Source organism: Ziziphus jujuba, chromosome 9 (assembly GCF_031755915.1).
Source record: "Ziziphus jujuba cultivar Dongzao chromosome 9, ASM3175591v1".
Taxonomy (NCBI): Eukaryota; Viridiplantae; Streptophyta; class Magnoliopsida; order Rosales; family Rhamnaceae; genus Ziziphus; species Ziziphus jujuba.
Window position 1 is genome coordinate 4922299 of NC_083387.1, and position 23910 is coordinate 4946208.

Below are 23910 nucleotides of genomic sequence, written 5' to 3' on the forward strand. Positions count from 1 at the left end.
TAATAAAATACTAAAATAATTTATTTATAAAATAGAAAATCAGTACTATCCACCAAAGATGTCACATCCTTAAAGGCAGACATGCTATTTTGTTCACAGAAATATTAATTACAGCAAACATAACAAGATTAAACTAAACGACTAATCAACCACAATGGTCTCATAATATGAAGCCATTGTCATCAGTCATCAGGCATCAGCATAGGCCATGGATCAATTAAAATAAAAATAAAAAAAGAAGTCCTGTGCATGGGCAAAGCACAAAGACAAGGAAAATTACTATTTACTAAGCCATGCCCAATTATGTCATTCATTCTTATTCTCACTGCTGGAGTTGGAACTCTCAGCATTTTGAGAATTCACTATTTTGGTTTCATCATGAGTTGCTACCTGAGAAGGTGAACTGGCTTCGAATGGAGCGGACTTCTCCGGCAGTTTCTGATCGGATTTTATGGCATCTTCTAATTCCTTGTAGTGTGCATCAAAGTTTTGAGGAATTTTTTCTTGAGGCTGTTGTGCATCTCTCAACCCCTCATATTTGGTAGACTCAGAATTTTCAAGTGGTTGTCTTTCTGAAGTTTGAGAAGCTTCCAACTTCTCATACTTGGAAACGACTTGTTGAAGCTCATCATGAAGATACAGAGCTTCAAAGAGCAACCCTTCATCATCAGTGGTTCTTTCAATTATCCTCTTAATGACAGGCTGAGACTGCTTGCACTTTTCCAGCATGCTCACCGTTAGATCTTCCTGCAATCATACAAGAATTTCTATCATTCACTAATCATATTTTTCCAATATATCATTTTTGGATTTGGTTAAAAAAAAAAAATCAATGCTTTCTATCTCATGCCTTCAAAATTATTGCTAATAAATACCAACACAGAAACACTGAAGGCAGACACGGTTCAGAAAACATCAGAAAATTCTCCTGCCTATTCCTTTCACTTTGTTTTTTTAACTGGGGCCTGGGAATTTTATAAGTGGGTGTTGCTTGCATATAAGTCAGAAAAGGTATACCTTCAAAGGTTTTGGCTCTGTTTCAGTATTCAAAATACTAGTCAACAGTTCAAGACTATTGCGAGTTATCACAAGAAATTCTTTTTTCTCTTCATCTGATTGAATTTGAAGATCAAAGGAGGTGGCACTCCGATCCACATTATGCAATCCCACTTCAGGTATTGGGTAGCTTCCAGGGGGAGAAAGCGGCTGTTCAACATATGATTCCAGGTTATAGTGCACAGGCGGGGAATCCCTATCTTCTAATAAGGAATTCCTTCCTTTCAAGCTCTGTCATATACAAGAACAACCATAGGATGTATCTTAATTAAGAAATTGGAATTCCATGAAAATATAGTAAAATGTGAGAGCGCATAATAATTGAAAGAGAAAGATATAACATGATTTCCATAATCTATTGCTTCATATCAGGGAAAAATGAAAAAGAAACCCAGCAAGCGCCTAACGAGGGCAGTAATGGAACTACAACACAACTGCCAGGACCTACTATGATAAATTATAGGAGTAATTATCATTCTAAGCAGGTATGAATCAGGTGGCATAACCATCTTCATTTCTAAGGCTAATGTCATGGGATAGACTTAGACCCATGATAAGTGCCCACACAAAAATAAACATTACTCACAGCTAATTGCAAACAGTGATAAACTAGCAATAATAAAGTTTTTCGTGAGACACAAGAGGATATGGATATTGAACATGGGAAAGACTGACGTTCCAATAAAAATATTTGATTCCACAGGCAGCATAATCATGTTAATTTGATGAAACATCCATAGATAGAGAAAACCAAACCCTCTTGCTACTTTGCATAAGACTAGCGAGCATACCATGTAAGTTTGACGAAACACAGGCAGATAAGCAAGATCCTCAGACTCTCCCCAGGCCCTTATCAACTGCATAGCCCTTTCTGCATTTCCATGATCAGTTGTAGGATTATCAATCATTCTCACCATCTCTTCCAACACCTTCTCTGATGCAACCTCAGAGAACACCTTCTCACAGTTGGAAGTACAAGCCTCCAACAAGTCTAGACCAAGCCTCTGGCTGACAACATTCTTTCCTGAAATCTTCTTCTTTATGGCTCTAACAATCTCCGACCCACTAAACTCTTCACTATTGATCATTGCGCATATCCTCAGATTCATCCCCCAGTTGGGCTCCTCCAAGGTCTCCAAAGTGGCCTCATCAACCATCTTCGATTCAGGAGTTGGGGTTTGTAGAATTTCCTTCATTTTTCCGCTCACCATTCGACCCATTTGAGCTCCACCGGTTTTCAACCGCTCTCCCAATTGAGCTAATTTCAACTTATCCATTACTTCAACACTCTCGAAACTATTCGAATATCTCCTCGCAGGCCTTGAAAATATAAAATTCCCACCGAAATTACTAGATTGCCAGAAAAATCAGAGACGATTAGAAAGTCAAAAATCTTGTTTGATCCCCATAAGGAAAGCTAAAAAATAAGAGTAATCTTGGCCAATTGATTGTTCATGAATTCTATGTTTTTTTTTTGTTTTTTTTTTTTTAATCAATCGGCAACTAAACCGCTTTCTAACATAAATAACATATCATTCACCGTTTTTCTGTTTTTTTTTTTTTTTTCCCGGGTCATCTTGTACCTCCAAACACTAGCAACCAAACAGAGCATAAAAATCAAACAAATAAAATAAAGGACTATTGAGAGAAATCGACGAACCTGGAGGCTGGACCACGTCGATGCTCAAAAAACGAAAGCCCTAGCTATTCAACCTTGAAAAAGGGTGATTAGGACGACTATTCGTAATGACGTTGAGCTTAGATGCGAAACACAGAGAACGATAGGGAGTTTTGCATTGAATTAGCCTAACTTTATTGGAAAAGCAGAGAGAGAGAGAGAGAGAGAGAGAGAGAGATGAAGAATAGTCAAACCAGTTAAAATGACGCGTGTCGAAATTAATGGAAAACTAGGATTCGCTGCTGGCTTGAGTTCACCTCTTTTGGATTTTGGTGGATTTTATCGCCACGTTGCCCCCCCAAACCTGTTAGCTCGTGGCCCATCTTAATATTGATTTTTTTTTCTTTTAATCTAATTTCAGATACCTAATCATTATCCGGAAATAAATAAATAATAGGAACTGAATTGCCCTGCAGGAACAGTATTGTAATTATAGTATACAGTTATTAACCATTTTTACTAAGTTTTAATTTAAAAATGGACTTATATGTTTTACCCAAATTAATAAACCAATAAGTTTATGATATTGCTAGGTGAATACTATTAGATAAGTACTTTTATAGTGTTTTTAATTATGACATATATCACGTGTCTATGTTAAGATAAAATAACAATAGATGAAATGTTTGTTAAATTATTAAAAAAATAATAATTTGTTTGGAAAACCAGTAGTCTAAAAATGTGGATTCTACCATATATTTTCTGTTAGAAAAATCTGTTTTTTAAAAAATTTGAAAAGTCATTGTATGGCCGTGTATGTGAAATAGAAATACGCATTTATTGAAAGTAAAATTAGTAGAAATAAATAAATTAAAAAGTGATGAGTCTATATTGTTTCATCTTTTAATTTCTGAGTTGGATTTAGTTACAAAATTTACTACCTTATCAAAATTGGGCGAGAATAACGATAACAAATTTTGTAAAATTTCAGCAGAATTGTGCTATTTGGATAATAATGAAAATAGGTCGTAAATATATATCACATGCAATGTATAACACAAAAAAATAAAAACAAAATAAAAAAAATTAATAAAGTTATTCAATGCAATATAATATTTATAATAAATATATATAATATTGAATATATATTATCATACCCTCACCACAGCTTAAAAAACTATTTTTCGTTCTTTTTTGTTTTTATAATATTTTTATATGAAGTAGCATTATGTTATTGTTGAATATAAATGGATACGAGAAAATGCGATATTCATTATCACAGACGGATGAAGTTAATGTAATGTTTATAATTCTGTATTATAAGCCAGCAAAGTAACATGTTAATAATAATTCACGTAACTTAAGAGCGTAAAATCTCAAGTTTAGTTTGCAAAGATTGAAGCCCATAGCTGCATTAAAGATTTAAAACATAACTAGTAAATCCATATAAAGCTTTACGTGCACCAAGTAAAAAATAAAAAAAGTTTGAATTTGATAGGTTTTAAATTCAAAGGCCTAAACCAATTCCTCATCAGCTGTCCCGGTTAGAGTTGGAATTGATGGCTTTGAATGAAGTTTGTGAATTTGAAATTCACTGTGGTTTTCATTCGGCTATCATGGAGTCTGATTGTTCACAAATTGTTCAGATGATTCAAGATCCTCAAGACTGTTTGCCGGCTGTTTGGCTGCTGTGGAGAGACAGTTTTAAAGATTTAATGGTTTTCTTTGAAATTTATTCCTAGATTCTCCAATAAGATTGCTCATTGTTTAGCTAGAAAGTTAACTTGACCTTGTTGCTCTTAATATTTGGCTTGAACAAGATCCCTCGTGGCTTCAAAAATCTTCTAGCTTCTAACATTAAAAAAACAAACCAAAATGTCTAAATTGCAATATTTTTAAATTAGATAGCAGTGAAATTAAAATAACCGTATTTTTTTTTTTACTATGAATTGCGATTTAACATTAAAGTTTTACTGCAGTTAAACTTATTGTTACTGTATACTAATACTTGAGCACTTTACATTTTTTTTTTAATCAAATTCCAGCTGACAATTTTTTTTTTATCTGTAATAAATAAAATGGTATTACATAAATTACTATATAAGTTATTAATTTCATAATCAATTTATGTGATTAGTTTTTTTAAAATTGCCAATTTATGTAATTAATTGGTATTGCTTATGAAAACCTAGGTGTAAACCAAGCTAAACAAGTATCATAATTTTTCAAAGATAAAAACATAACATCTTTTATTGGTTTGTAGTTTTATATTTATTATTATTATTTATTTTCTTTGTAAGATTCATTTTTTTGTAGTTGATGATTCAATATAACCCGACCTGCCAATAAAAACGAATTAAAATTTGCATTCTAATTTTTAATAATAAAAAAAGTCCTAGTTTGTTTGCTTTTTAATAAAAAGCAGTAATATTATATATTCGGATAATATTTATTTGGGAAGGACAGCGAAGTAGATTTTATTTTTGGCGGAAGGGATAAACAAGAAAAAAAACATATTTTTATTTTATTTTATTTTATTTTGAGGAAACAGGTACAGCATTTGTTTTGCATCGACTAGATCGTGTTAGAAATAAAAGATAGCGAAAACCCTCGCGAGAGAGTAGCGAAAAAGGAGTACTTTCTAGGGGTTTAGGAAAAGGGAATGCAAAAACTGAACCAAACCCATTAATTCACTTATCAAATCTGATACCAAATTGCATTCTGTTTGCAATGGTTCCTCCTGGTACCTGGTTCCGATACCTGGTTCACAAGCTCGAGTTTTCCATGGCTCACAGCTGGAAGGTCCTTCACTCCATCTCCTATACTCATTTCTCTCGATGTCTCTTATTTATTGTTATTATCATCTTTGTTTCTGATACGGGTTTTTGTTAGTTCTCGGTATTGTATTGTGACTTATACTTATTGGAATTTAACATATTTCGTTGATGCTACTTATGGTATGCCCGAGGAATAAAAGCCTCGAAGTTACAAATGGGGAGGTTCGAAATTGAAATCGTGTATAGGACTATGTGTAAAATGATTGCTTTTGATGCCCATTTTATCCTTTTGTTTTATTTTATTTTTTTGGGTGGTGGTTTGTTTCAGATTGCAGAATAAAAAGAAGTAAAATACATGATTTATTTGATTTTGATTGGATTAGTTAATATAATGCTTAAATTTTGTTTTTTTATTGATTTTTATTTTTGAAAGTCGGGGGAGTGTCATATATCCATATTCACCCTCAATTCCTTTTGCTTTTTTAATGTGCCTGCTCTGCAATTTGGTCTACAATGTCAAGGAGGAGCAAGCAAAGGTTAGGTAGCAAAAAAATATGGGTTCTGCTTGGACAAAATGGTTGCATCGTGTTTACCTCATAATTAAATTTCAATATGCACAAAATACAAATGGTAAAATATCATCGCTTTTTGGAAATGTCAAAGCTAGAGGTAGAAAGTAGGAATATATCGTTATTTTTTATACGCATGATATTAAAAATGAGGCTAAAAGTGTCCGAGAACGCTTCTTTATGCGGTTAGAGATGCCAAATTCTTTAAAGCAGAAAGCGAAATTAGTTAATGTTTGATATTAGATGTATTAGTCCCAAAATAAGTTTTTTTTTTTTTTTTTGGGTTAATAAAACTTATCTTATTGTTGAAATGCTTATTTTTGCATATGGTATTACTCTGTGGTTTAGGGTTTAGGGTTTAGTATTTCGCACTTTTAAGATTTGCGTATTTTGTGTTTTGAGGCTTTATTTGAGGCCAAAAAACATTAGGAAGTAGGAGTTAACTATGAGCAAGCCTGAAACAATAACTAAGAAAATCCTATTATAACTTGTCATTTGAAGCAGAATTGTGTTTATAACTGGTGGCCTATATGGTTGAGTAATGCTTAGTGTTTTTTGAATTCTGTTGCATTCTAGAAAATACTTTGTTTGCATTTCCTTTTGTGGATTCTTGCTGCGAGTGTAGGTGCAAGTACATTTTTTTTCAAAAAAATTGCCTGACAGATTTATTTTTTTTATATGATTCAGAGCTACAAAAGAGGTTTAATTTCTGACAGAGAAGTAGGTGATGCTGTCTGGAAGAATCTATTCCAGGGAAAGTTGACATACTTACACTGGAATAAAGGAGAGGAAATGGTCCCTACTATAGATGCGCAAGGTGGGACTCTGCTTGTCCGGAAACTACCAGCGGCAGACCCATCGTAAGTTTACCTTTTTGTTAAGCTCTTGTTTTGGTATTTAAGTTTCCTCATACTGGGAGTAGTTGTGCTGAAGAAAAAGTCCAAAATATAATTCTTTTGGAGTTATTATCGATATTAACTTGGTAGAAAATTGATGAACTGGGATGTTCCTCTGGGATACCATGAGAACCAACTTGAATGCCTTGATACATTATCTAGTGTGCAAATAAAATTATAAGAAAAAGTTATTGGGCTCAAGTTGTAGACCTGCTAGATCAGCTTCTCTCAAGGCATTCACAAAAATGTGGGTTTTGAAATTTGAATATTTGTTTCAGTAATACCATCAGCAGTATGTGCTTGGTGGTTTTATTTGATTTCACTCATATGGTTATTTCTTATAGATTTAAGTATTTAGGTGAGTTTTTGGAATACTATCGTAGTTTTTTCAACCATGATAATCTGTCAAATGCTAGTTCTGTTTTGATCATGTTAGCTTTGTTATCTATCTGTCTTCTCTACAATAGCATATCAGAAAAATGAATTTCAGGCTCATACTTATAGCTTGCTAATTTAATTTAGTTCATGGAACTTAGGTTAGATAGGCTATTCTGGTAGAAACAGGCTTGCAAAAGTAGGATGCATTTAGTGCGATGCTGCTTGACGAAAATCATGCTGCCTATTTAGACTGCTGGTTGCAGGAAATAAATCCCAATTACCATCTATCTGCAGATAACAAAACCAGGAGAAGCCTGCTTTTCACAATTCAGTAGATGTTACCAAGGGAATTTGATGATCAATTATGTTAGGTTGGTTACTCTTTCACCCAACGTGGCAGAAGCATAGCATTCGGCCAATTCCTATGCCATTGTATGGCTTGTATCTGTGTGAGATCTTGGTGGCCTGACATGTGCTCCTGGATCTATTGGAGATGTGGTTGATTTGTAGTTAATTAGAGTGTTTTGACCATGGAGAACCATTTAAATATGAGTATGTCTCTTTTGTTTGCCTATTTGCTGTCCTCTTCATTTGAATTGGTTTTCCTTAGGAAGCTATGGACCTACCTATTAAAATTTAGGATTGGAACATGAATAGCATGTATTGATGTATAATGATCTGGAGATGTAAAAGTCTGACTCAAGTCATCTGCACTCCCTATTAAAGTGTACGTAAACAATCTTTTCACACTATTTAGAGTCTGTATTCTATTGGATTGATATATGTAGTTTGATCGGTGTGAGGGTAACTTAACATGTATAAGAGCTTGATTGTCTATTTGGTATTGTGTTTGAATCTTACTTGTCCTTATTGCTGTTAGGTTCTGCATGTGTAATGGATTGAATCTGCATGTGGGTTACATAGTTGGATTCATTTCCAACCAACTTGAGCTTTTTTAATTAATGGTAACTTAGACATAAAAGCAGTGGCCATTTGTATTAAGATATTTTTAATCCCCACATCTGCAGCAAAACTTCAACCATACAGTCATGTTTAAACTCTTTTTAGTAATAATAAAAAGTGTCTTAATTAGATCCTGTTTGAAACTATCTTATTTCCTTTTGATTTATAATCATATTCATGGTTCACTGAAATATATGTTGTTTCATGCAATTTACTTTTCCAGGCGTGTTTTTGTTGGTGATGTAGTGGTCTTGAAGGACCCTGGGAAGCCACAAAATTATCTAGTAAGAAGATTGGCTGCTACTGAAGGGTATGAAATGGTGTCTACTGATGAAAAGGATGAACCTTTTGTCCTTGACAAGGATGAATGCTGGGTGCTGGCTGACAACAAAATGTTGAAGCCAAGGGTATAATGCTGTCCATATTTGAAAATTCCATTTACTGATGGATATCTGTGGGATATTTTACTGGGCATGACACAATTTTACTCCATTTTTGCTGGGGAAAAGATTCTTGTATTCTGCACTTACAAAGTGTCTATAAATTCACCATGTACTTATTCAGTGTTGTCTCTACTGGCAGGAAGCCCATGATAGTCGAGTATTTGGTCCTGTTTCCATGGCAAGCATAGTTGGCAGAGTCATATATTGCCTACGAACGGCTGTGGACCATGGCCCTGTGCAGAATAGGTAGTCAGCATGAATTCAATTTCCTTAGTCCATATATGTTATTGGATAGGATCAAGTGACCATTTGAAAACTTTTTTTTTTTTTGAGTGTTTTCTGTTGTTTCTTTATCCAGTCTTTATAGCATGCGGAGGGATTCACCCATATTGCAAGTGGAACTTGACGTTGATGAGATGGCAAAAAATCACAAAGCCTAAAAGCACTCCTGCATAAACCACTGGCTTAGTTAGTTTGTATGTATTGCTGTTTGCCCAGTTCAGTATTTATTTGTTTATTTGTTTTCCCTTTTTGAAGTGAAGCAAAAAATAAATTTGGGATTTTAGGTATTCATCAGATTTGGGATGGTGGCCCATTTTTGGTTGACCAGGTTGGCCGAAGTTGAGGAATGGGGTCTTTTATCTTTTCCTACCGAAGAATATGAAGCGGCCTGTACGATTTGAGTTTCAATTCACAAAGATTATTGTCATTTAGAAAACTCCCTGCTTCCTCCTTTTCCCAGAAAAAAAAAAAAAAAAAAAAATTCCGGTCATGCTAAATTCTGGATGCTTACTATATATGAAATTTGGAACCTGGAAGCCATGGATTGGTTTCGTTTCAAATATATAAATTGAGCAACACTTTTTGTTTTTTTTTTTTTGGGATATACACGTTTTGTAACAGTGTTTAATACTATTTACTATTTAGCAAATTTCCTCTCTTCTGGAAAACAAGTATTAAGATTCGTTTCAACTCTTTTTGAAAAACAAATCTTTAAAACTCAGATAACTAAGAGCAAATTTTTAGCCTTGCAAATATCTATACTGGTTTAACTTTAAAATGGATTTTTGGAGGATCCAAATGGTACCAAAGTGAAAAATGATTCGGGTGAACTAAACAAATTTGCACAGTTTGTATTATGCCCTCATAAATAGTTATTTGCAAAATATTTTTATTGTAAATTCTTTACCAATTTTCATTTCTCTTTAAAAAGTTATATTTGAGAAAAGAGGGAAAAAAAAAAAAAAATGAGGAGGGAGCGCCAGCCAAGCTGGGGCATCCAAATGCGGGTGATGTAAACTCATTTCGGATCCAATAGGGAACCCAACGAATTCGGCTTCCCATTTTTGCACAAACCAAATGTGATATTGCCCAACAAGTCCCTTATCAATGGCTCAATAGAGCTCATACGTGTATATATTGGGCCACCAAAACATCAAAACCTACGAGCGCTGAGTGCGAGCGAGGACCAGAGTTTGAAAGAGAATCAGACTATCATAAAAAAAAAAATGCAAAAACTGGAATAAAAGCATTTTTATTCCACTCTTGCTCACCAATTCAGAATCAATGCCGCAAGCACTTCATTTCGTCGCTAAGAGCGTCCCAGGTACTTTTTCTTGAAGCTCTTCTTCACCCTCTCTATTTGGTGTCCGAGAAACTTTTGGATGTTAATAGAAAACTTCGGTAATATTCTACTCGAGTTTTCAAAGAGTTTTTTTCATATTTCATTTTGTGCGGTTTCTCAGCGATCAAGCATGTTTACTAGGGTTTAGAATATTGTGTGCCTGTGTGGGCGAAATAAATAAATAAATAAATAAATAAATAAATAAATAAATATATATATATATATATAATTTATTTCTTAGCTACACATTTTTGTCTTATTTTCTTTACCTTTTACAGAAATAAGCTATTTGATTTTGATTTGCTAATCAGGAGTTTTCTTATGGCGTTGGTTTATGTTTCGTCATTAGTGTTTGGTTATTAGCTATGAATAGGTTCCAAATTGTTGAACTTGCTTGGTGGTGTATTTGATTATGTATAGTGTTGTATAATTGTATTGTTTAACATCTGGATGCCGAAATGGTTCGGTCATTTTGCTTTGAAGTACGTAAATAGCATTTTGTTGTAGCAATTTCGTATTGCCTACCATCTGTTTGCTGAATAGTTTCAGATACGGAATGGGTAAAAAGAGCTTTCTTTATCACCTAGGACTTGTATATTTTTGTGTTTCTATTTACTTTTTAGCTAATGTCTTATTAACGCTTATTGAATTTTTTAGTAGGCCATTGAAGTCATCATAATATTCCTGATTTGCAAATCTTGGCCATATTTCTCTGTCTTGGGGACTGCTATTTGTTTGATTGTTTTTTACATTATAATTTGCAGCTGCATTCAACTAGGGTGGGCTTTTGATTCCCAAAGTTACGTTGTTGGGTTCTAAATAATTCCACTTGTACTTGGGCATATCATGGTTCCATACATCAATGATATTTGCTTCAAAAATTATGATATTAAATTGACTTTTAGTTATGGATCTTGGTTTCTTGCAGGCTATGGACTGCCAGATGGTAGATGTCTCCTGTGTTCAGGAGTTTCTGGAAGAGCAGTCACTATGAATCCTTGCTCTTCTGGTTTTTTCAGTCCATTCCATTCACAGGTCAATATCTTATCATTAAAGTGTACTTCCTCGGGGGCATCTTATGTGTGCAAGGCAAGTTCTAGTGGTTATCGTAGAAACCCAGATTTCTCTAGGCAAAATAGGCATGGGTATTCCCGGGGCAGGAACAGGCAAAATGAAGAGAGGGAGAGCTATGAAAACCTTGAAGAATCTGATATCTTGTCTTCAAAAAATGGGCCATTTCTCTCCCTCTCAAATAGCCCAAAATTCCAGGCAACATCAGCCCCTGGTCCTAGAGAAAAGGAGATTGTTGAACTATTCAGAAAGGTCCAGGCTCAGCTTCGAGAGAGAGCTGCCATGAAAGAAGAAAAGAAGACTGAAGCAATGCAAGGAGAAGCTAAAGATAATGAAACTGTGGATTCCCTCCTTAAGCTATTAAGGAAGCATTCTGAGCAAGCAAAGAGCAGCAGTAGTGGAGGCAGCAACAAAGACTTTGTGTTGGACCAACCAGAACAGAATGGGCATTACAATAGAGCGAAAAGCACAGGCTCTTTTGATTCAAATAGCAGCCTGAAAGATGATACCCAAGAACCTGCAACCTCTTTTACCAGACCTGTATCAAAATTTCAACGCAAGTCTCCTGTTCCCCGATTCAAATACCAGCCTATTGATTCTGATGCGGACACTATCAATTTAGAGCCACATGTAAATTCAATTTCAACGAGAAAGAAGCATCAGGTTGAGACAGTTTCTAAATCTGAGTTGGAGTTGGAGTCGGTGCCAGAGTCAGGGCTTGCTCACTATACAGAGCCTGAACCTGAGCTCGAGCCCAACCCAGAGCCAGAGCTTGTGCAATTGTTAGAGAACGAGTCTTTGGGTGTTGACGATGCCCATGATGATCATGTTGAAACTGGTGATGAACAAGAATTGATTGAAGATAGGGATTTCAGTGGATGGAAACTTCCAGATCTTAGAGCACTGGCAAAGTCTCGTGGCCTGAAAGGGTATTCAAAATTGAAGAAAAGTGAGCTTGTGGATTTGCTAGGCGGGATGTCAGCTTGAGTGACGTTGCATGAGAGTAGTTGGGTTCGGAAGAGACTATACTCGATAAACTTGTGCTTAGAAAGGTGTTTTAGGCTTGATTTGATTTCATGTTCATTTTTGCATATACTTGTTTATTCTTCCTTTTTTAATCCAAGCAGTGCGTTTCGTCTAATGGTAATGAGGTTATTTTATATACTCTATTTAAGTTTCTACTAGTATATTAATAACAAATCATTTTGTCATATCAAATTGTTGACATTCTTTATATTAATCACACATAATCAATACTAAGAAAATAAAATATTTTAATGAATTTATTTTCAATTAAACGAAGTTGTAACCACCTCATATGCCAATAAGAGTTGATTTCCAACTTTAGCTGTACCTTGTGGTTCCACTACTTATGAGTTGGAGCTTTTCATGTATTCTTCCACAATATTCATATTGACTGTGACAATGTCTATTAACGACAAAATTTCAGTTTAGGCAGTTTCAGAAATCGAGGTGGTGCCTTGTGTAATTCACATCATAATATACGTTAATTGGTGCACGAACTTGTAGTTATCCCGTGTGTTTCTTATGTAGTTCAACGTTTCCAATTTAGACTTTCTCAAGCTGTAAGAGGTATCACGTTATATATATATATATATATACATAGATCAAAGTAAATTTATTTCAGTTGAAAATACAGATCAAGTAACTGATCAATGATCAAAATATTTGGTTTCTTGATGTAGCTAAACCTTCATCAATCAGACCCGACACTCAAAATATGGGTCCAGTCTTCAGCAATAGATTAACCTGCAATACTGTCACTCTTTAAACTAAAAAATTCTTTGTGCCGTGTGCATAGCTAATTCTTTTACTAGCTCTTATCATAAAAAGTTATGGTTTTTTGGTTTTCTGTATCATGCTCTGTTAATGTATATCTCCAAAAAGACAAGCAATATTCCAAGTGATTTCCAACTTGTAACATCTATCCTAATCTCTTCAATGTTTTCAGGTTATGCCTTACCCTCTGTACAATTTCCTCTAAGTGCTGCTAAGCCGTCGATTTGCCATTCGGAGAGTGTCTTCATAGCAGAGAAACAGATGGAAATGCTGTGTCATGTTTTCCTACTATATTATACACGTTTCTTGTTTTTCTGCTTTGGAACTTTTGGAATTGAAACCGACTACTGAATTGAAATTTCCTCTGTTTGGAAATATATATAATTCAGTCATTACCAAGGCCAAGCCCAGTTGGCCTCTAATTCACCAAAAAAAGAAAAAAAGAAAAAGAAAAAAAAGGCCTAATTTGCCTATACAAGTATTAGGTTTAGTTTTCAATATAAATACTTGCATGTTTTTCTACAATAGCTCAAGGTTTTAATGCCTGTCTAACAATAAGTAGCAACTAGTTCCTCACAAAGATTGGTGTTTTGACATTTGCAGATAGTGATGGGCTATAAAAAACATACAAGAATTGAAGTATAATTCAATGCAAAATAGAGTCTTGCTGTGATGTTGACTGGAAGAATTTGGATGATTATTTCTAGAAGGAAACTTTGGCATCAGATTTGGCTGCTCAAAACCATGAGTACCGACAATTCCATTTTCGCTGACCCTACTTTCTCTTTGTAAGAACCCTGATGGGAAAAATCCTTTCACATGGTTTTGCTATAAATTCTCAATGTTATTAGGACAGGGTTTCCTTGAAACTTGTTTTTAACTTTTTTGCTATAAATTTTTACAAACTTAAAAATTTGCTTTTTCCAGTGCAGGAAAGTAGTATACCTGTATATATATATATATATATATATATATTTTTTTTTTTTGGTAAATCAGGTAAGTGGTAAATTGTTTGTAAGGAAACCCTATGTGAAACATTTTTTAATCTGTGAATGCTTGATTAGACTACAAAGTCTTTTTTAAAATGTCCTACTTATATTTTTTTAAAGTAGTCCCCCCATATGGGGAACAAATCCTTATGAATCTGTCCTTTGAAACTGGCAAACATGGCGTGTACGGCAAATAATGTTTATGGATTAATAAGAAATTCATAAGATCCATGATATATTAATATAATTTTTTCCTGATAAAATAGGCACAACAGCTTGAGTTTAGCTTTTGAAACTATGGAGTTTGTAGAGGTCGTTTAACAAGTGGAAGGCCTTTTTCAGTAGTAGTCAGCCCCTACTAGCTAGTCAATTTTTTGACCCATCAATAACATCAATTTATTGAATCAGTTAGCTTAATTATTTAATTTCCTAACCACGAGGACAGAAATTATGGTTTAAGGCAAGAGAAACAAAAAAGAAAGAAAGAAATAGCCAAGACAATGAAGGCAATGAAGGTATTTTAGGCTTGTTTCATTTAGTGGTAGTTCTATGCCATTGGTCTTCTTTAAAATTACTTCCAGAAAAAGTTGTAAAAATGCAGGAGGAGTTAAATGGTTGAGCTGCTTTATAATCTCATCAATGAAAAGGGGATGCGCAATATAAATGCAATGTGATGGGTTGCTATGGTGCAACTGTCTAGAGAGGACACCATTTATAGGATTAAAAGTGGGGAAAAAAAAGATTACAAGTACTTAAGATCAATGAAAAACTTTAGTCTTAAATAAAGTCAGAATGCAAAAAGAATAGTTATTTATTATTATTTTTTTCCACCCGGCCAACAAGAAGATCGAAATCTGAATCCTTTAGGAACACAACATCAGCATCTCCTTTGTGTATAGGTGCAATGTATTAATGCATGGTAGGACCATAAACTATTCACTGTGTGATGCTACTTTGAAACTCCTCACAATCTAACATGATTTGAGAGTTAAAAGAGTTGCCAAAAGGTTGAATAGTTATTTAGATATGAAAAACACAACTATTTAACATAAATTCAACTTCAAACGGGGTTTACAAAGATTTCAACGTGGTTCTGATACCATGCTAAGAAAATTATATCCATCAATGTATACAAAGTATATTAGTATCTCTAAAATTGGAAGAGGTAAAACATAAGAATTGGAATAGTTGAAACATATAGCATTCAATTTAAGGCTCTAATCTATACAATTTTTAATCGGAGATTGAAAGCTCTTGCCAGTACTAGTTGGCGTACTGAGAAAAGTTAAAGACTAACTAGGAAATAGGACCAAGAGATAAGGACAAGTAAACAAAGAATTTGGGCAGCTGAGCTAATATTATGGAGCCACCTAACAGGACCATGACATAAAATAGTATGATCCATTCTGATATGCTCCCTAACAGAAATCATACCTCTAGAGTCACATAGTTTTGTCAAACTCAATCTAGATTAGTTCATTAAAAAAATTAAAAATAAAAATAAAAAATAAAAAAAGAAAAGAAGATCAAATCTAAATTAGCTTCAAAACCCAAATTGATCTATACTAGTTAATTTTCAAAAGGCTTTAATCCCACCGCAAGACTCCCGTGAAAAGCTTAAAACGAATCCAAAATGGTTGAGGATATAAAAATTTACCATGATTGCCATGGGAACAACGATGGTAAATTTACATGGTAAACCTAAGGAGAAGACATTGGAGTACGGATTAAAGACCCCATATAAACTCAATGGCTCAAATGATGTTGACCCTTTTTCTCAAGTAAAAGGACACTTTTATCATTATTGGTTTTTCAAAGCTAGCATTAGAAACTTGCCTTGCCTTGCCTTTAAAGAGAAAAAAAAGGAAAAAAAAAGAAAAAGTTATAGGTCATATTTACGAAACAAAATGGGGCCAGTTTATAATGACGTTCTGGCATCCCTTATGCCAAAATTGTTAGCCATCTCTCTTTCTCTCTCTAAGAATTTAAATCCCTGTTTCAACTTTTGTGAATATTGGTATCTTTTTATTTGATTAATTTATTGTATTTTTTTTTTAGAAGGTATATTCTTGTAATAAAACTTTTATATGTTTTTTTCATTTTTTTGACCTCGATGTTTATGGACATACACTTCCATACTATGGCCTTGCATAAGTCAAGTTTGGTTGAAAATTTGGTTATAACTTCCCTTGAAAATTCATTGACCATAATTGTGTTCCTCTTTTTGAAAGAAAATTCATTGACAATAATTTTGTTTTCTCTCACACTTTATAAGGGACTGGCTGGAAGCCAGGAAAATGGGCCAACTGAGTTCGGAGTGTGAAAGTTGACATCTGTTCCTAATCTTGTTATTTAGCGAAACATGATTACCACGTAATGCACTCTTTTCTTAACCAAAACTGACATGTTAAATCCTTTTTGTCTTGAATTTGATCAGCTCCTGTGGTTAAAGCTCGAAAACAAACAAAAACAATAAAATCTGCATGGACCTCTCTCAGTATCTGCTTTTTTTTTATCTTGTCTTTTTTCTCACCCACTTCTTTCTTTTTTATTTCCTAGATCTGTTAGGTATAAAGTTTCATTTTTGATTATGTTTTATTAGTAGGGATAAATTAATCAACACGTAATAGAAGATGAAATTTCCAATGGTGATCTGCAATTAGCCCTCCAATACAGTCATTAGTAAGTTAATCATTTGATTAATGTTTAAGATTTGTTAGAGTCCCTAAAGTAGGGTTTCAATAGCATTATATGGCCTCGAATCTTGTGCACAAGTTTTATGGATTTTGTTTTTTTCATAAATTTTATGGAATTTCTTTGTTTTGGTTTTTAATGAAAGCAAGGGTGGTCAAGTTTTTAGGAGCCTAAGGCCAACTGTGAAGCAATTAGAGGTCCTCAACTCCTTCAGCTTTAGCTTTTTTCTTTTTTATAATCACTTTTTCTTTTGCCAACTAATTTTGTATTTTGTTTTTAATCTTTTTTTTTCCCAACTTATTTTGTGAGTGTGTGTGTTTTATATTAAAACATAACAAGTTCTTTAATGAACCAATAAGTCAAAGTAAAAAGCTGGTAATTTTTTAAATATCACATTGATAATATTGGTGGAATCACACCTACTTCCCACAAAAAAAAAAAAGAAAGATGCAATATTGGAAAATTTTAATCCTTGGTTCGAATGTAAAAGACTGAATGAGAAATATTACATGACTTAATAATTTAATCAACTTCCCAAGACTGGTAAAACTATTGAATGCTACCAAAGCTAACTATTGCTGTTTACTGAGAGAATAAATTAGAGAATTAAAACAGCATTAAATAGAAAAGAGAATATTAAATTTAAAAAAGGAAAAAGGAACTTTTTCAGGCTTGAAATACCACAGTTTTGAAAACATAGAAACTTGAGGCATGCAATTGTAAATTGGTGAAGATGTTAAGGGTATATCAGTCACATAAAAAGTAAATGGAGTCTGACTTCCTGAGGAACAATCATGTAACATTTTCTGTGAGTGATGTCTTATTGGATTTCATTATTCCATTTGGGTCATCCCACAAAAAAATAAAATAAAATAAAAAAATTAGCTTGACTTTTGACTAACCATTTTCTCTTTCTCATGACTCATCTCACCCAAACTAATCATAATGACCAAAAAAATAATCCAATCTAATCATAGTGGACCCAAAAATCCCAAATTAGTTTTTACTAGCTCTAACAATGTTTATCGCTCTTTTAAGTCCAAGGGAGAAATTTTTAATAATTAATTTTCTTTTCCCACAAGACCCAACAAATCTGCAACTACGTAGGGCCCCACCATTTTTGCCTTTTTCTTTTTGTGGTTTTTAATTTTTTATTTCTTCAAAATTTTCTCCTAGCTATGTTCTCTCTCTCTCTCTCTCTCTCTCTCTCTCTCTCTCTCTCTCTCAGGCAGCTTTGTAATGAAAAGCAATGCATGGGTATGGATTGATTGTTGGAGGTTGATCTCACAATCAATCCCATAGAAGTAAGCTTCTGGCTTTTGGGGTTCATCAAGATCTTTATATAGCTTAACTCACCAGCTCAAGCCACTGAAGTAGCGGTATGATTCTGATTCAAAGTTTTTAGCTTTGCTTCTGCAAATGTTTATATTTTTACAATTATGTCGAATTTCGTTTTTCTTCTTTTGTAAATGTGTAGGAGGTGAACTGGGTTGCTGCTTTTTTCACTTATCTCTAGCTTCTATTAGTTTTGTTTGTGAAGTTTTCTCCATTGCAAAAGGTTACAAATTGGTTAAAATTTGTACATTTTTCAATGAAATTGATTCTTGAAAAAGTATTGGTTGTTGTTATTTTGACTGAGGAGAAGAAGGTTGTATTTAGGTCAGTTCACATGGTTATGGCTTGTTGCTAAAAAGAAAGACTTTGAGGAGGGGAACAAAAAAAGTAGTTTCTGAATCTTCTTTTGTTTTTGCCTTCCGAAATTGAAGGAACAAAAGGAATCTATTAGCCAACTATTCCTAGTAGACTTTTCTTTGGGGACAGAAGTTCTTAGTAGACTTGCTCTGTTTGTTTTTGGATATTTTGGTTTCAACTTGTGGAGTTATGTAAATTTTCAATTACTTCTGTTTACTGTTTCTCTTGGGGGCTGGAATGCGAAAATTTAATTGGCTTTTAGCAGGAAATTTTGTTTCCTTTTCTTTCCCTCGAAACAGACCCCAGTTTCCAAGAACTTTTGTTTGTTTGAATAATCAATATCCGTTTCCTTTTACCCTTTTGGTTCGCAAACCAGTTGAGGCCTTTTCATTTGCCTAAGAAAAATTAAACTTGGAAACTGTCTTGGAATGGCTTCATATCTTGATCCTTTTAGAGGCTTGGAAAAAATTTATGTGAGCTTTTCCTTGCACATCAGAAGTTTGTGGCAACTGAATTCTAAAATTGTGCTGATTTGTATTGAAAAGATTCTGGTCTTTTCATATATCTAAAAATCTGCTGTTTGACACTCTACCGTGGAAAGTTGTATTGAATGGTCAGGTTGATGGGGGCTCTATACCAGCGTTTGTTTTTCTTTGTTGTACTTGTATGTGGGTGGGTAGGCGTATATAATAATCGGTAATTGCAATGTATTTCTTGGTTGTTAGATGATTAGACTGGCTTGACAAAGCGGGAACTAAAGGTTCCCACTTCCCAGAGAGTGGCATATATCATTAAGGTATTCTCAAGGGGGAAGAGAGCTTCTTTTGTTTTAGCTACTAGGATGGCTTCCTTTCTTTCCATTTCCAGAATTTCTGTTCTGCATAGTAAACCTCTGCCAATGTAAGTGTCAAACTTTCACTGCAAAATATATTCCAACATGAATTAGGTTTTGTTTCTTTAATTGCCTTTATTGGTTTTATACTGACATTTTTAACCTCCCTATCTTTATTGTTGGAACTGAGGAATAACTCAGCTGCCTCAAGTATTTGTATAGTTTCAGCTAATATGGTTATAGATCAACCATATATGATAAGGATTTTGCTAAGAGAGGACATAAAAAATATACTATCACTGTTCCAGGAGTTTGAGCTTTTGATTCTAGTTTAGTAATAATTTTAACTATGACCTCCTTGACTAGAAAATTGCTTTCATTGTTGTGAAGAAAGTCGTATGTTTTCTAAGCTACTATCTGAGGATTATTTATTTTGTCATTGTTGTGATAACTTTTTCCCCTTTAGCAGGTAGATGGACACATCTATGAAATGTCTAATAAACAGCATTCATCGATTTATTCATCTAGTTTCATGCCAAACTATAAAACCCATGCCCATTCAGAAACATTATAGAACTGTAGCTGGTGTCCTAAAGCTTTTGAAACCAGTGCTTGATGAAGTAGTAGATTACAAGATACAGTCAGATGAAGTCCTATATAAAGAATGCGGAGAATTGGATATTGCTGTAAATGAGGGGAGGGAATTCATGGAAAAGTGGTCTCCAAAGAGGAGCAAAATCAGCACTGTAAGTAACTTTTTACGTTTTTGGTTACTACAGGTTCATTTTAATCAGGTTAGGGATGCCCCTCTCTTCCCTTAAAAAATAAAATAAAAGAAACTAAAACAGAGGGAAACTCGGAATTTTTACTGGTTAAGACAACAATTCCAATCCATCATCACATAAGAATTTAACTTGTGCCTTTCCCTAAGCATTCTTGGAAATTGGAAAAAAATAATAAATAAACAAAAGAGGAACAAAAAGTGCTTGCCCTCTTCATGTTTCGTTTTTAATTTGTCTGTATTATATATCTCCAGGTTTTACGGAGTGAGTTGTTGTTGATGAAAATTCAAAGTTCTTCACTCAAGCTTTGCTACATAATATGTAGATTGTTACATTCATCTTCATCTAATTCAAATTTGACTGGTATTCAGGTATATATTAAGTTCAAACCATAATTTTGGTGTTTTATTTTCTGTTCAAAAAAAACACAAGGTTGAGTGACAAACTTACTATTTACTCTTTTTTTTTTTTTTTTTTTTTTTTTTTTAAATTTTCGCATCTCTTTCATAACCATGGTTACCCTACTTTCTATAACTTTTCTGTTGTATATGGCCAAAACAATTGCAAGACCAATATCTGATTTATGGTTTCCAGCACTGTATGCAGGAAATCCAATGCTTGAAGCAGGAAAGAATAACTGAATACATAGAAGGGGCTATGAGAAGTCAAAGGAACAATGCCCTTCCTGGTACCAAAGATCTTATGAAAATTATTGAATTGCTTGGTTTAACATCCCAAGAACTGCTGAAAGAAAGCATTGCTGTGGAAAAGGAGAGAATGAATGCTGAAGTTCGTGAAGTAAAGGAACACTTAGAAGAATTCAATCAAATTGTGGATCTTGTTTCCCATATCCGGGATTACATAATTAAAATTGATCATTTTGAAGCCTCAACTGGCACTGTAATCCCTCCATATTTCTGCTGTCCTTTGTCATCAGAACTCATGTTGGATCCTGTGATTTTGGCTTCAGGTCAAACCTATGAGAGATCTTCAATTCAGAAATGGCTTGATCATGGACTGACTATCTGCCCAAAGACTCGTCAAATTTTGACACACACAAATCTCATTCCTAATTATACTGTCAAAGCTATGATAGCAAGTTGGTGCGAGGAAAACCATGTAAAACTACCCGTTAATCCTGACTGCACTACTGCTGTCTCCGTTCCATCCCTACCATGCCATGTACCTTCTCAAGTGCCAGTTTGTACAGATAGTTTCCGGTGCTCTATGCTCAGTAGCAATTCTACATCAAGATCATCTCTTGAAGTTGGAAATATTATATCATGTGGAGAAAAATCAAATGGATGCCATAGCAGAGAGAAAAGCCACATGTCCCCTGAACACTCGTATCTTCACAGCAGGAGTGAATCAACCTCAAGTGCCCTGTCCAGTATTGATTATGTGCCGCCAGCATCGATTGAGGTTTCAGGGGTACCTACTAAGCCTGAAATTGTGAATGAGTTGAATGGGGAGATCACATCTGAGTGCTTTCCTGCTCTGCCAAATAAGGAATCAAACATTTCTCCATGGCTATTAGGAAAGCAACTCCACATTTCCAAAACAAAAGCAGAAGTGGGAAGAAATGGGCACCTTAATGATTTGAAAGAGTCCTTCTCATCTTTGAATTCACTATCTGAAGAGTTGACCACGGCTTCCCATGTCAAAAAATTGGTCGAAAATCTTAGGAGCCATTCAAAAGAAGTGCAAACTACAGCTGCTGAAGAGTTGCGGCTTCTTTCAAAGCACAATGTGGAGAACCGCATTGTCATAGGCCAGTCTGGTGCTATCACACCGTTACTTGCACTGCTATATTCAGAGACAAAGCTAACACAAGAGCATGCTGTGACAGCTCTCTTGAATCTATCAATAAACAAAGACAATAAAGCCATGATTGCTGAAGCAGGAGCAATAGAACCTCTAATTCATGTCCTGAAAACAGGAAATGATGGAGCCAAGGAAAATTCTGCTGCAGCTTTGTTCAGCATCTCTGTATTAGAGGAATACAAAGCAAAAATTGGACGTTCAGGTGCAGTGAAAGCCTTGGTGGATCTTCTAGGCTCAGGGACTTTTAGAGGGAAAAAAGATGCAGCTACTGCTTTGTTTAATCTATCGATTTTTCATGAAAATAAGGCTAGGATGGTGCAGGCTGGGGCTGTGAAGTATCTTGTTGAGTTGATGGACCCTAATACTGGGATGGTTGACAAGGCTGTTGCTCTTTTGGCAAATTTGTCCACAATAGGAGAAGGGCGATTAGCACTCGTGCGACAAGGGGGCATTCCATTACTAGTTGAGATTGTTGAAACAGGTTCCCAGAGGGGAAAGGAAAATGCAGCCTCCATATTGTTGCAACTGTGTCTGCATAGTCCTAAGTTTTGTACCCTGATTCTACAGGAAGGAGCAGTCCCTCCCCTTGTAGCCTTATCTCAATCTGGCACAACAAGAGCAAAGGAAAAGGTATGCAACTTAATATTTTTTCCCCTCCTCTTTGTTAACTTGGCGCTTTGTCTTATCTGCTTTCCGGTAAGTTCCATATTATGACTGAGGATTTTGTTTCCCATTCACGTGCTGAAATATTTAGAAAAAGAAGCTATAGGGGGTTTTCACCTGCTTGTCTCTGAAATATTTAGGCTCTTATTGTACTATGTGCAAAATGGTTTTAAGAATGTTGTTTGCATAAAAGATGTCAGGATGGTGTCTCATGACCTTTAGGGAGTTTGAAAATATGTTATGGCAAATGTTTGCTCCTGTTAGCCAGCGTTTTGTAGTTTAGGTGTAGAACAAAGACGTTAATGCTATATGCTGTACACATATTATGCAGGCCCAGCAGCTTCTCAGCCATTTCCGGAATCAGCGAGAAGGGGCAACTGGGAAGGGAAAATCATGAAAAAGAGAATTTTGTTGGGTTTGTGGCTGCTTTTTATGATATTTTTCCTCTATATCAGTTGCATTTTCAAAATATTCTTTATTTTTTACTCTATATATTGCAGCATAGTTAGATTTTGTGCCATTCCACAGTAAGTGGGAACATTTTGTGTTAAGCGTAGGATACTTACTGTGCTCCTAGTTTGATCGTAGCATTTTTTTTTTTAATTTTTTTTAATAATAGTTTGATCGTAGCTTGGTTACTGCAATTTTTATGTTTTGAGTCTGATTGATTGAACCTCAATCAGTGTTGTAGATAATCTGTACATAGGGCTATAGACTCTTTGTAATCTGCTATACAAGCATAGTGCTTTTTTTTTTTTATGCTATTTGGTGCACAGCCAGTTTTGATGTTTATTCTTCTATACCGAAAATAATATATATATATATATATATATATATTCTTATAATTCTTTCCTTATATTTTCTAAAACATAAACAAAATATCTAATCTGTAAATAAAATGATCATAAGATTAGAATATATATATATATATATATTCTTATAATTCTTTCCTTATATTTTCTAAAACATAAACAAAATATCTAATCTGTAAGTAAAATGATCATAAGATTAGAATAATTAGTTCGTGAAGAGTGCATGGCCGACTCAAAACCCAAATAAGGTGAACTTTTTGGATGCGGCCATAGAAAATAATATTATAAGTTAGAAGTATTTATTCTATAAGAAATAATATTTCCATCACAAACATTCATTGATCAAACAACTTGCTCGCTTACTAAAATAAAACACATAATATTTTTAAAATTCTACTTTTAATATAAAAAAAAAGGCGACTTGTGA

At 34.3% G+C, this 23910-nt stretch overlaps 4 protein-coding genes across 14 annotated transcripts; 3 read left to right on the forward strand and 1 right to left on the reverse strand.

The window, feature by feature from the left end:
* On the reverse strand, window positions 1-2928 carry LOC107425776 (TOM1-like protein 2). 4 transcript variants are annotated; one of them, XM_016035813.4, is made up of 4 exons: window positions 2717-2922; window positions 1848-2376; window positions 1018-1287; window positions 1-747 (listed from the first exon to the last, which is right to left on the reverse strand). In XM_016035813.4, exons 2-4 carry the CDS (start codon window positions 2331-2333, stop codon window positions 307-309), a joined length of 1197 nt encoding a protein of 398 aa, XP_015891299.3. In that variant the 5' UTR covers window positions 2334-2376; window positions 2717-2922; the 3' UTR covers window positions 1-306. The 4 variants fall into 4 exon arrangements, with proteins under 4 accessions (XP_015891299.3, XP_015891298.3, XP_024933199.3 ...); XM_016035812.4 differs by having other exon boundaries at window positions 1848-2406; window positions 2717-2920; XM_025077431.3 differs by lacking the exon at window positions 1018-1287 and having other exon boundaries at window positions 1848-2406; window positions 2717-2928.
* A 2253-nt stretch (window positions 2929-5181) lies between these two features.
* LOC107425759 (mitochondrial ATP-independent inner membrane protease subunit 2) lies at window positions 5182-9572 on the forward strand. Of its 3 annotated transcripts, none has more exons than XM_016035789.4 (6): window positions 5182-5476; window positions 6708-6880; window positions 8481-8664; window positions 8840-8946; window positions 9059-9176; window positions 9278-9572. In XM_016035789.4, the coding sequence occupies exons 1-5, from the start codon at window positions 5405-5407 to the stop codon at window positions 9138-9140; spliced, it is 618 nt and encodes a 205-aa protein (XP_015891275.1). In that variant the 5' UTR covers window positions 5182-5404; the 3' UTR covers window positions 9141-9176; window positions 9278-9572. The 3 variants fall into 3 exon arrangements, with proteins under 3 accessions (XP_015891275.1, XP_015891273.1, XP_015891274.1); XM_016035787.4 differs by having other exon boundaries at window positions 5184-5476; window positions 9267-9572; XM_016035788.4 differs by having other exon boundaries at window positions 5184-5476; window positions 9311-9572.
* A 431-nt stretch (window positions 9573-10003) lies between these two features.
* On the forward strand, window positions 10004-12536 carry LOC107425753 (rho-N domain-containing protein 1, chloroplastic). 2 transcript variants are annotated; one of them, XM_016035779.4, is made up of 2 exons: window positions 10004-10306; window positions 11253-12536. In XM_016035779.4, the coding sequence occupies exons 1-2, from the start codon at window positions 10267-10269 to the stop codon at window positions 12380-12382; spliced, it is 1170 nt and encodes a 389-aa protein (XP_015891265.3). In that variant the 5' UTR covers window positions 10004-10266; the 3' UTR covers window positions 12383-12536. The 2 variants fall into 2 exon arrangements, with proteins under 2 accessions (XP_015891265.3, XP_048336792.2); XM_048480835.2 differs by having other exon boundaries at window positions 10261-10383.
* A 5527-nt stretch (window positions 12537-18063) lies between these two features.
* Window positions 18064-23461, forward strand: LOC107425752 (U-box domain-containing protein 3). 5 transcript variants are annotated; one of them, XM_048481197.2, is made up of 5 exons: window positions 18064-18257; window positions 19869-20148; window positions 20439-20555; window positions 20779-22638; window positions 23003-23461. In XM_048481197.2, exons 2-5 carry the CDS (start codon window positions 19876-19878, stop codon window positions 23066-23068), a joined length of 2316 nt encoding a protein of 771 aa, XP_048337154.2. In that variant the 5' UTR covers window positions 18064-18257; window positions 19869-19875; the 3' UTR covers window positions 23069-23461. The 5 variants fall into 5 exon arrangements, with proteins under 5 accessions (XP_048337154.2, XP_048337155.2, XP_048337156.2 ...); XM_048481198.2 differs by having other exon boundaries at window positions 19872-20148; window positions 20791-22638; XM_048481196.2 differs by having other exon boundaries at window positions 18065-18257; window positions 19872-20148.
* The last annotated feature ends 449 nt before the right edge of the window (window positions 23462-23910 follow it).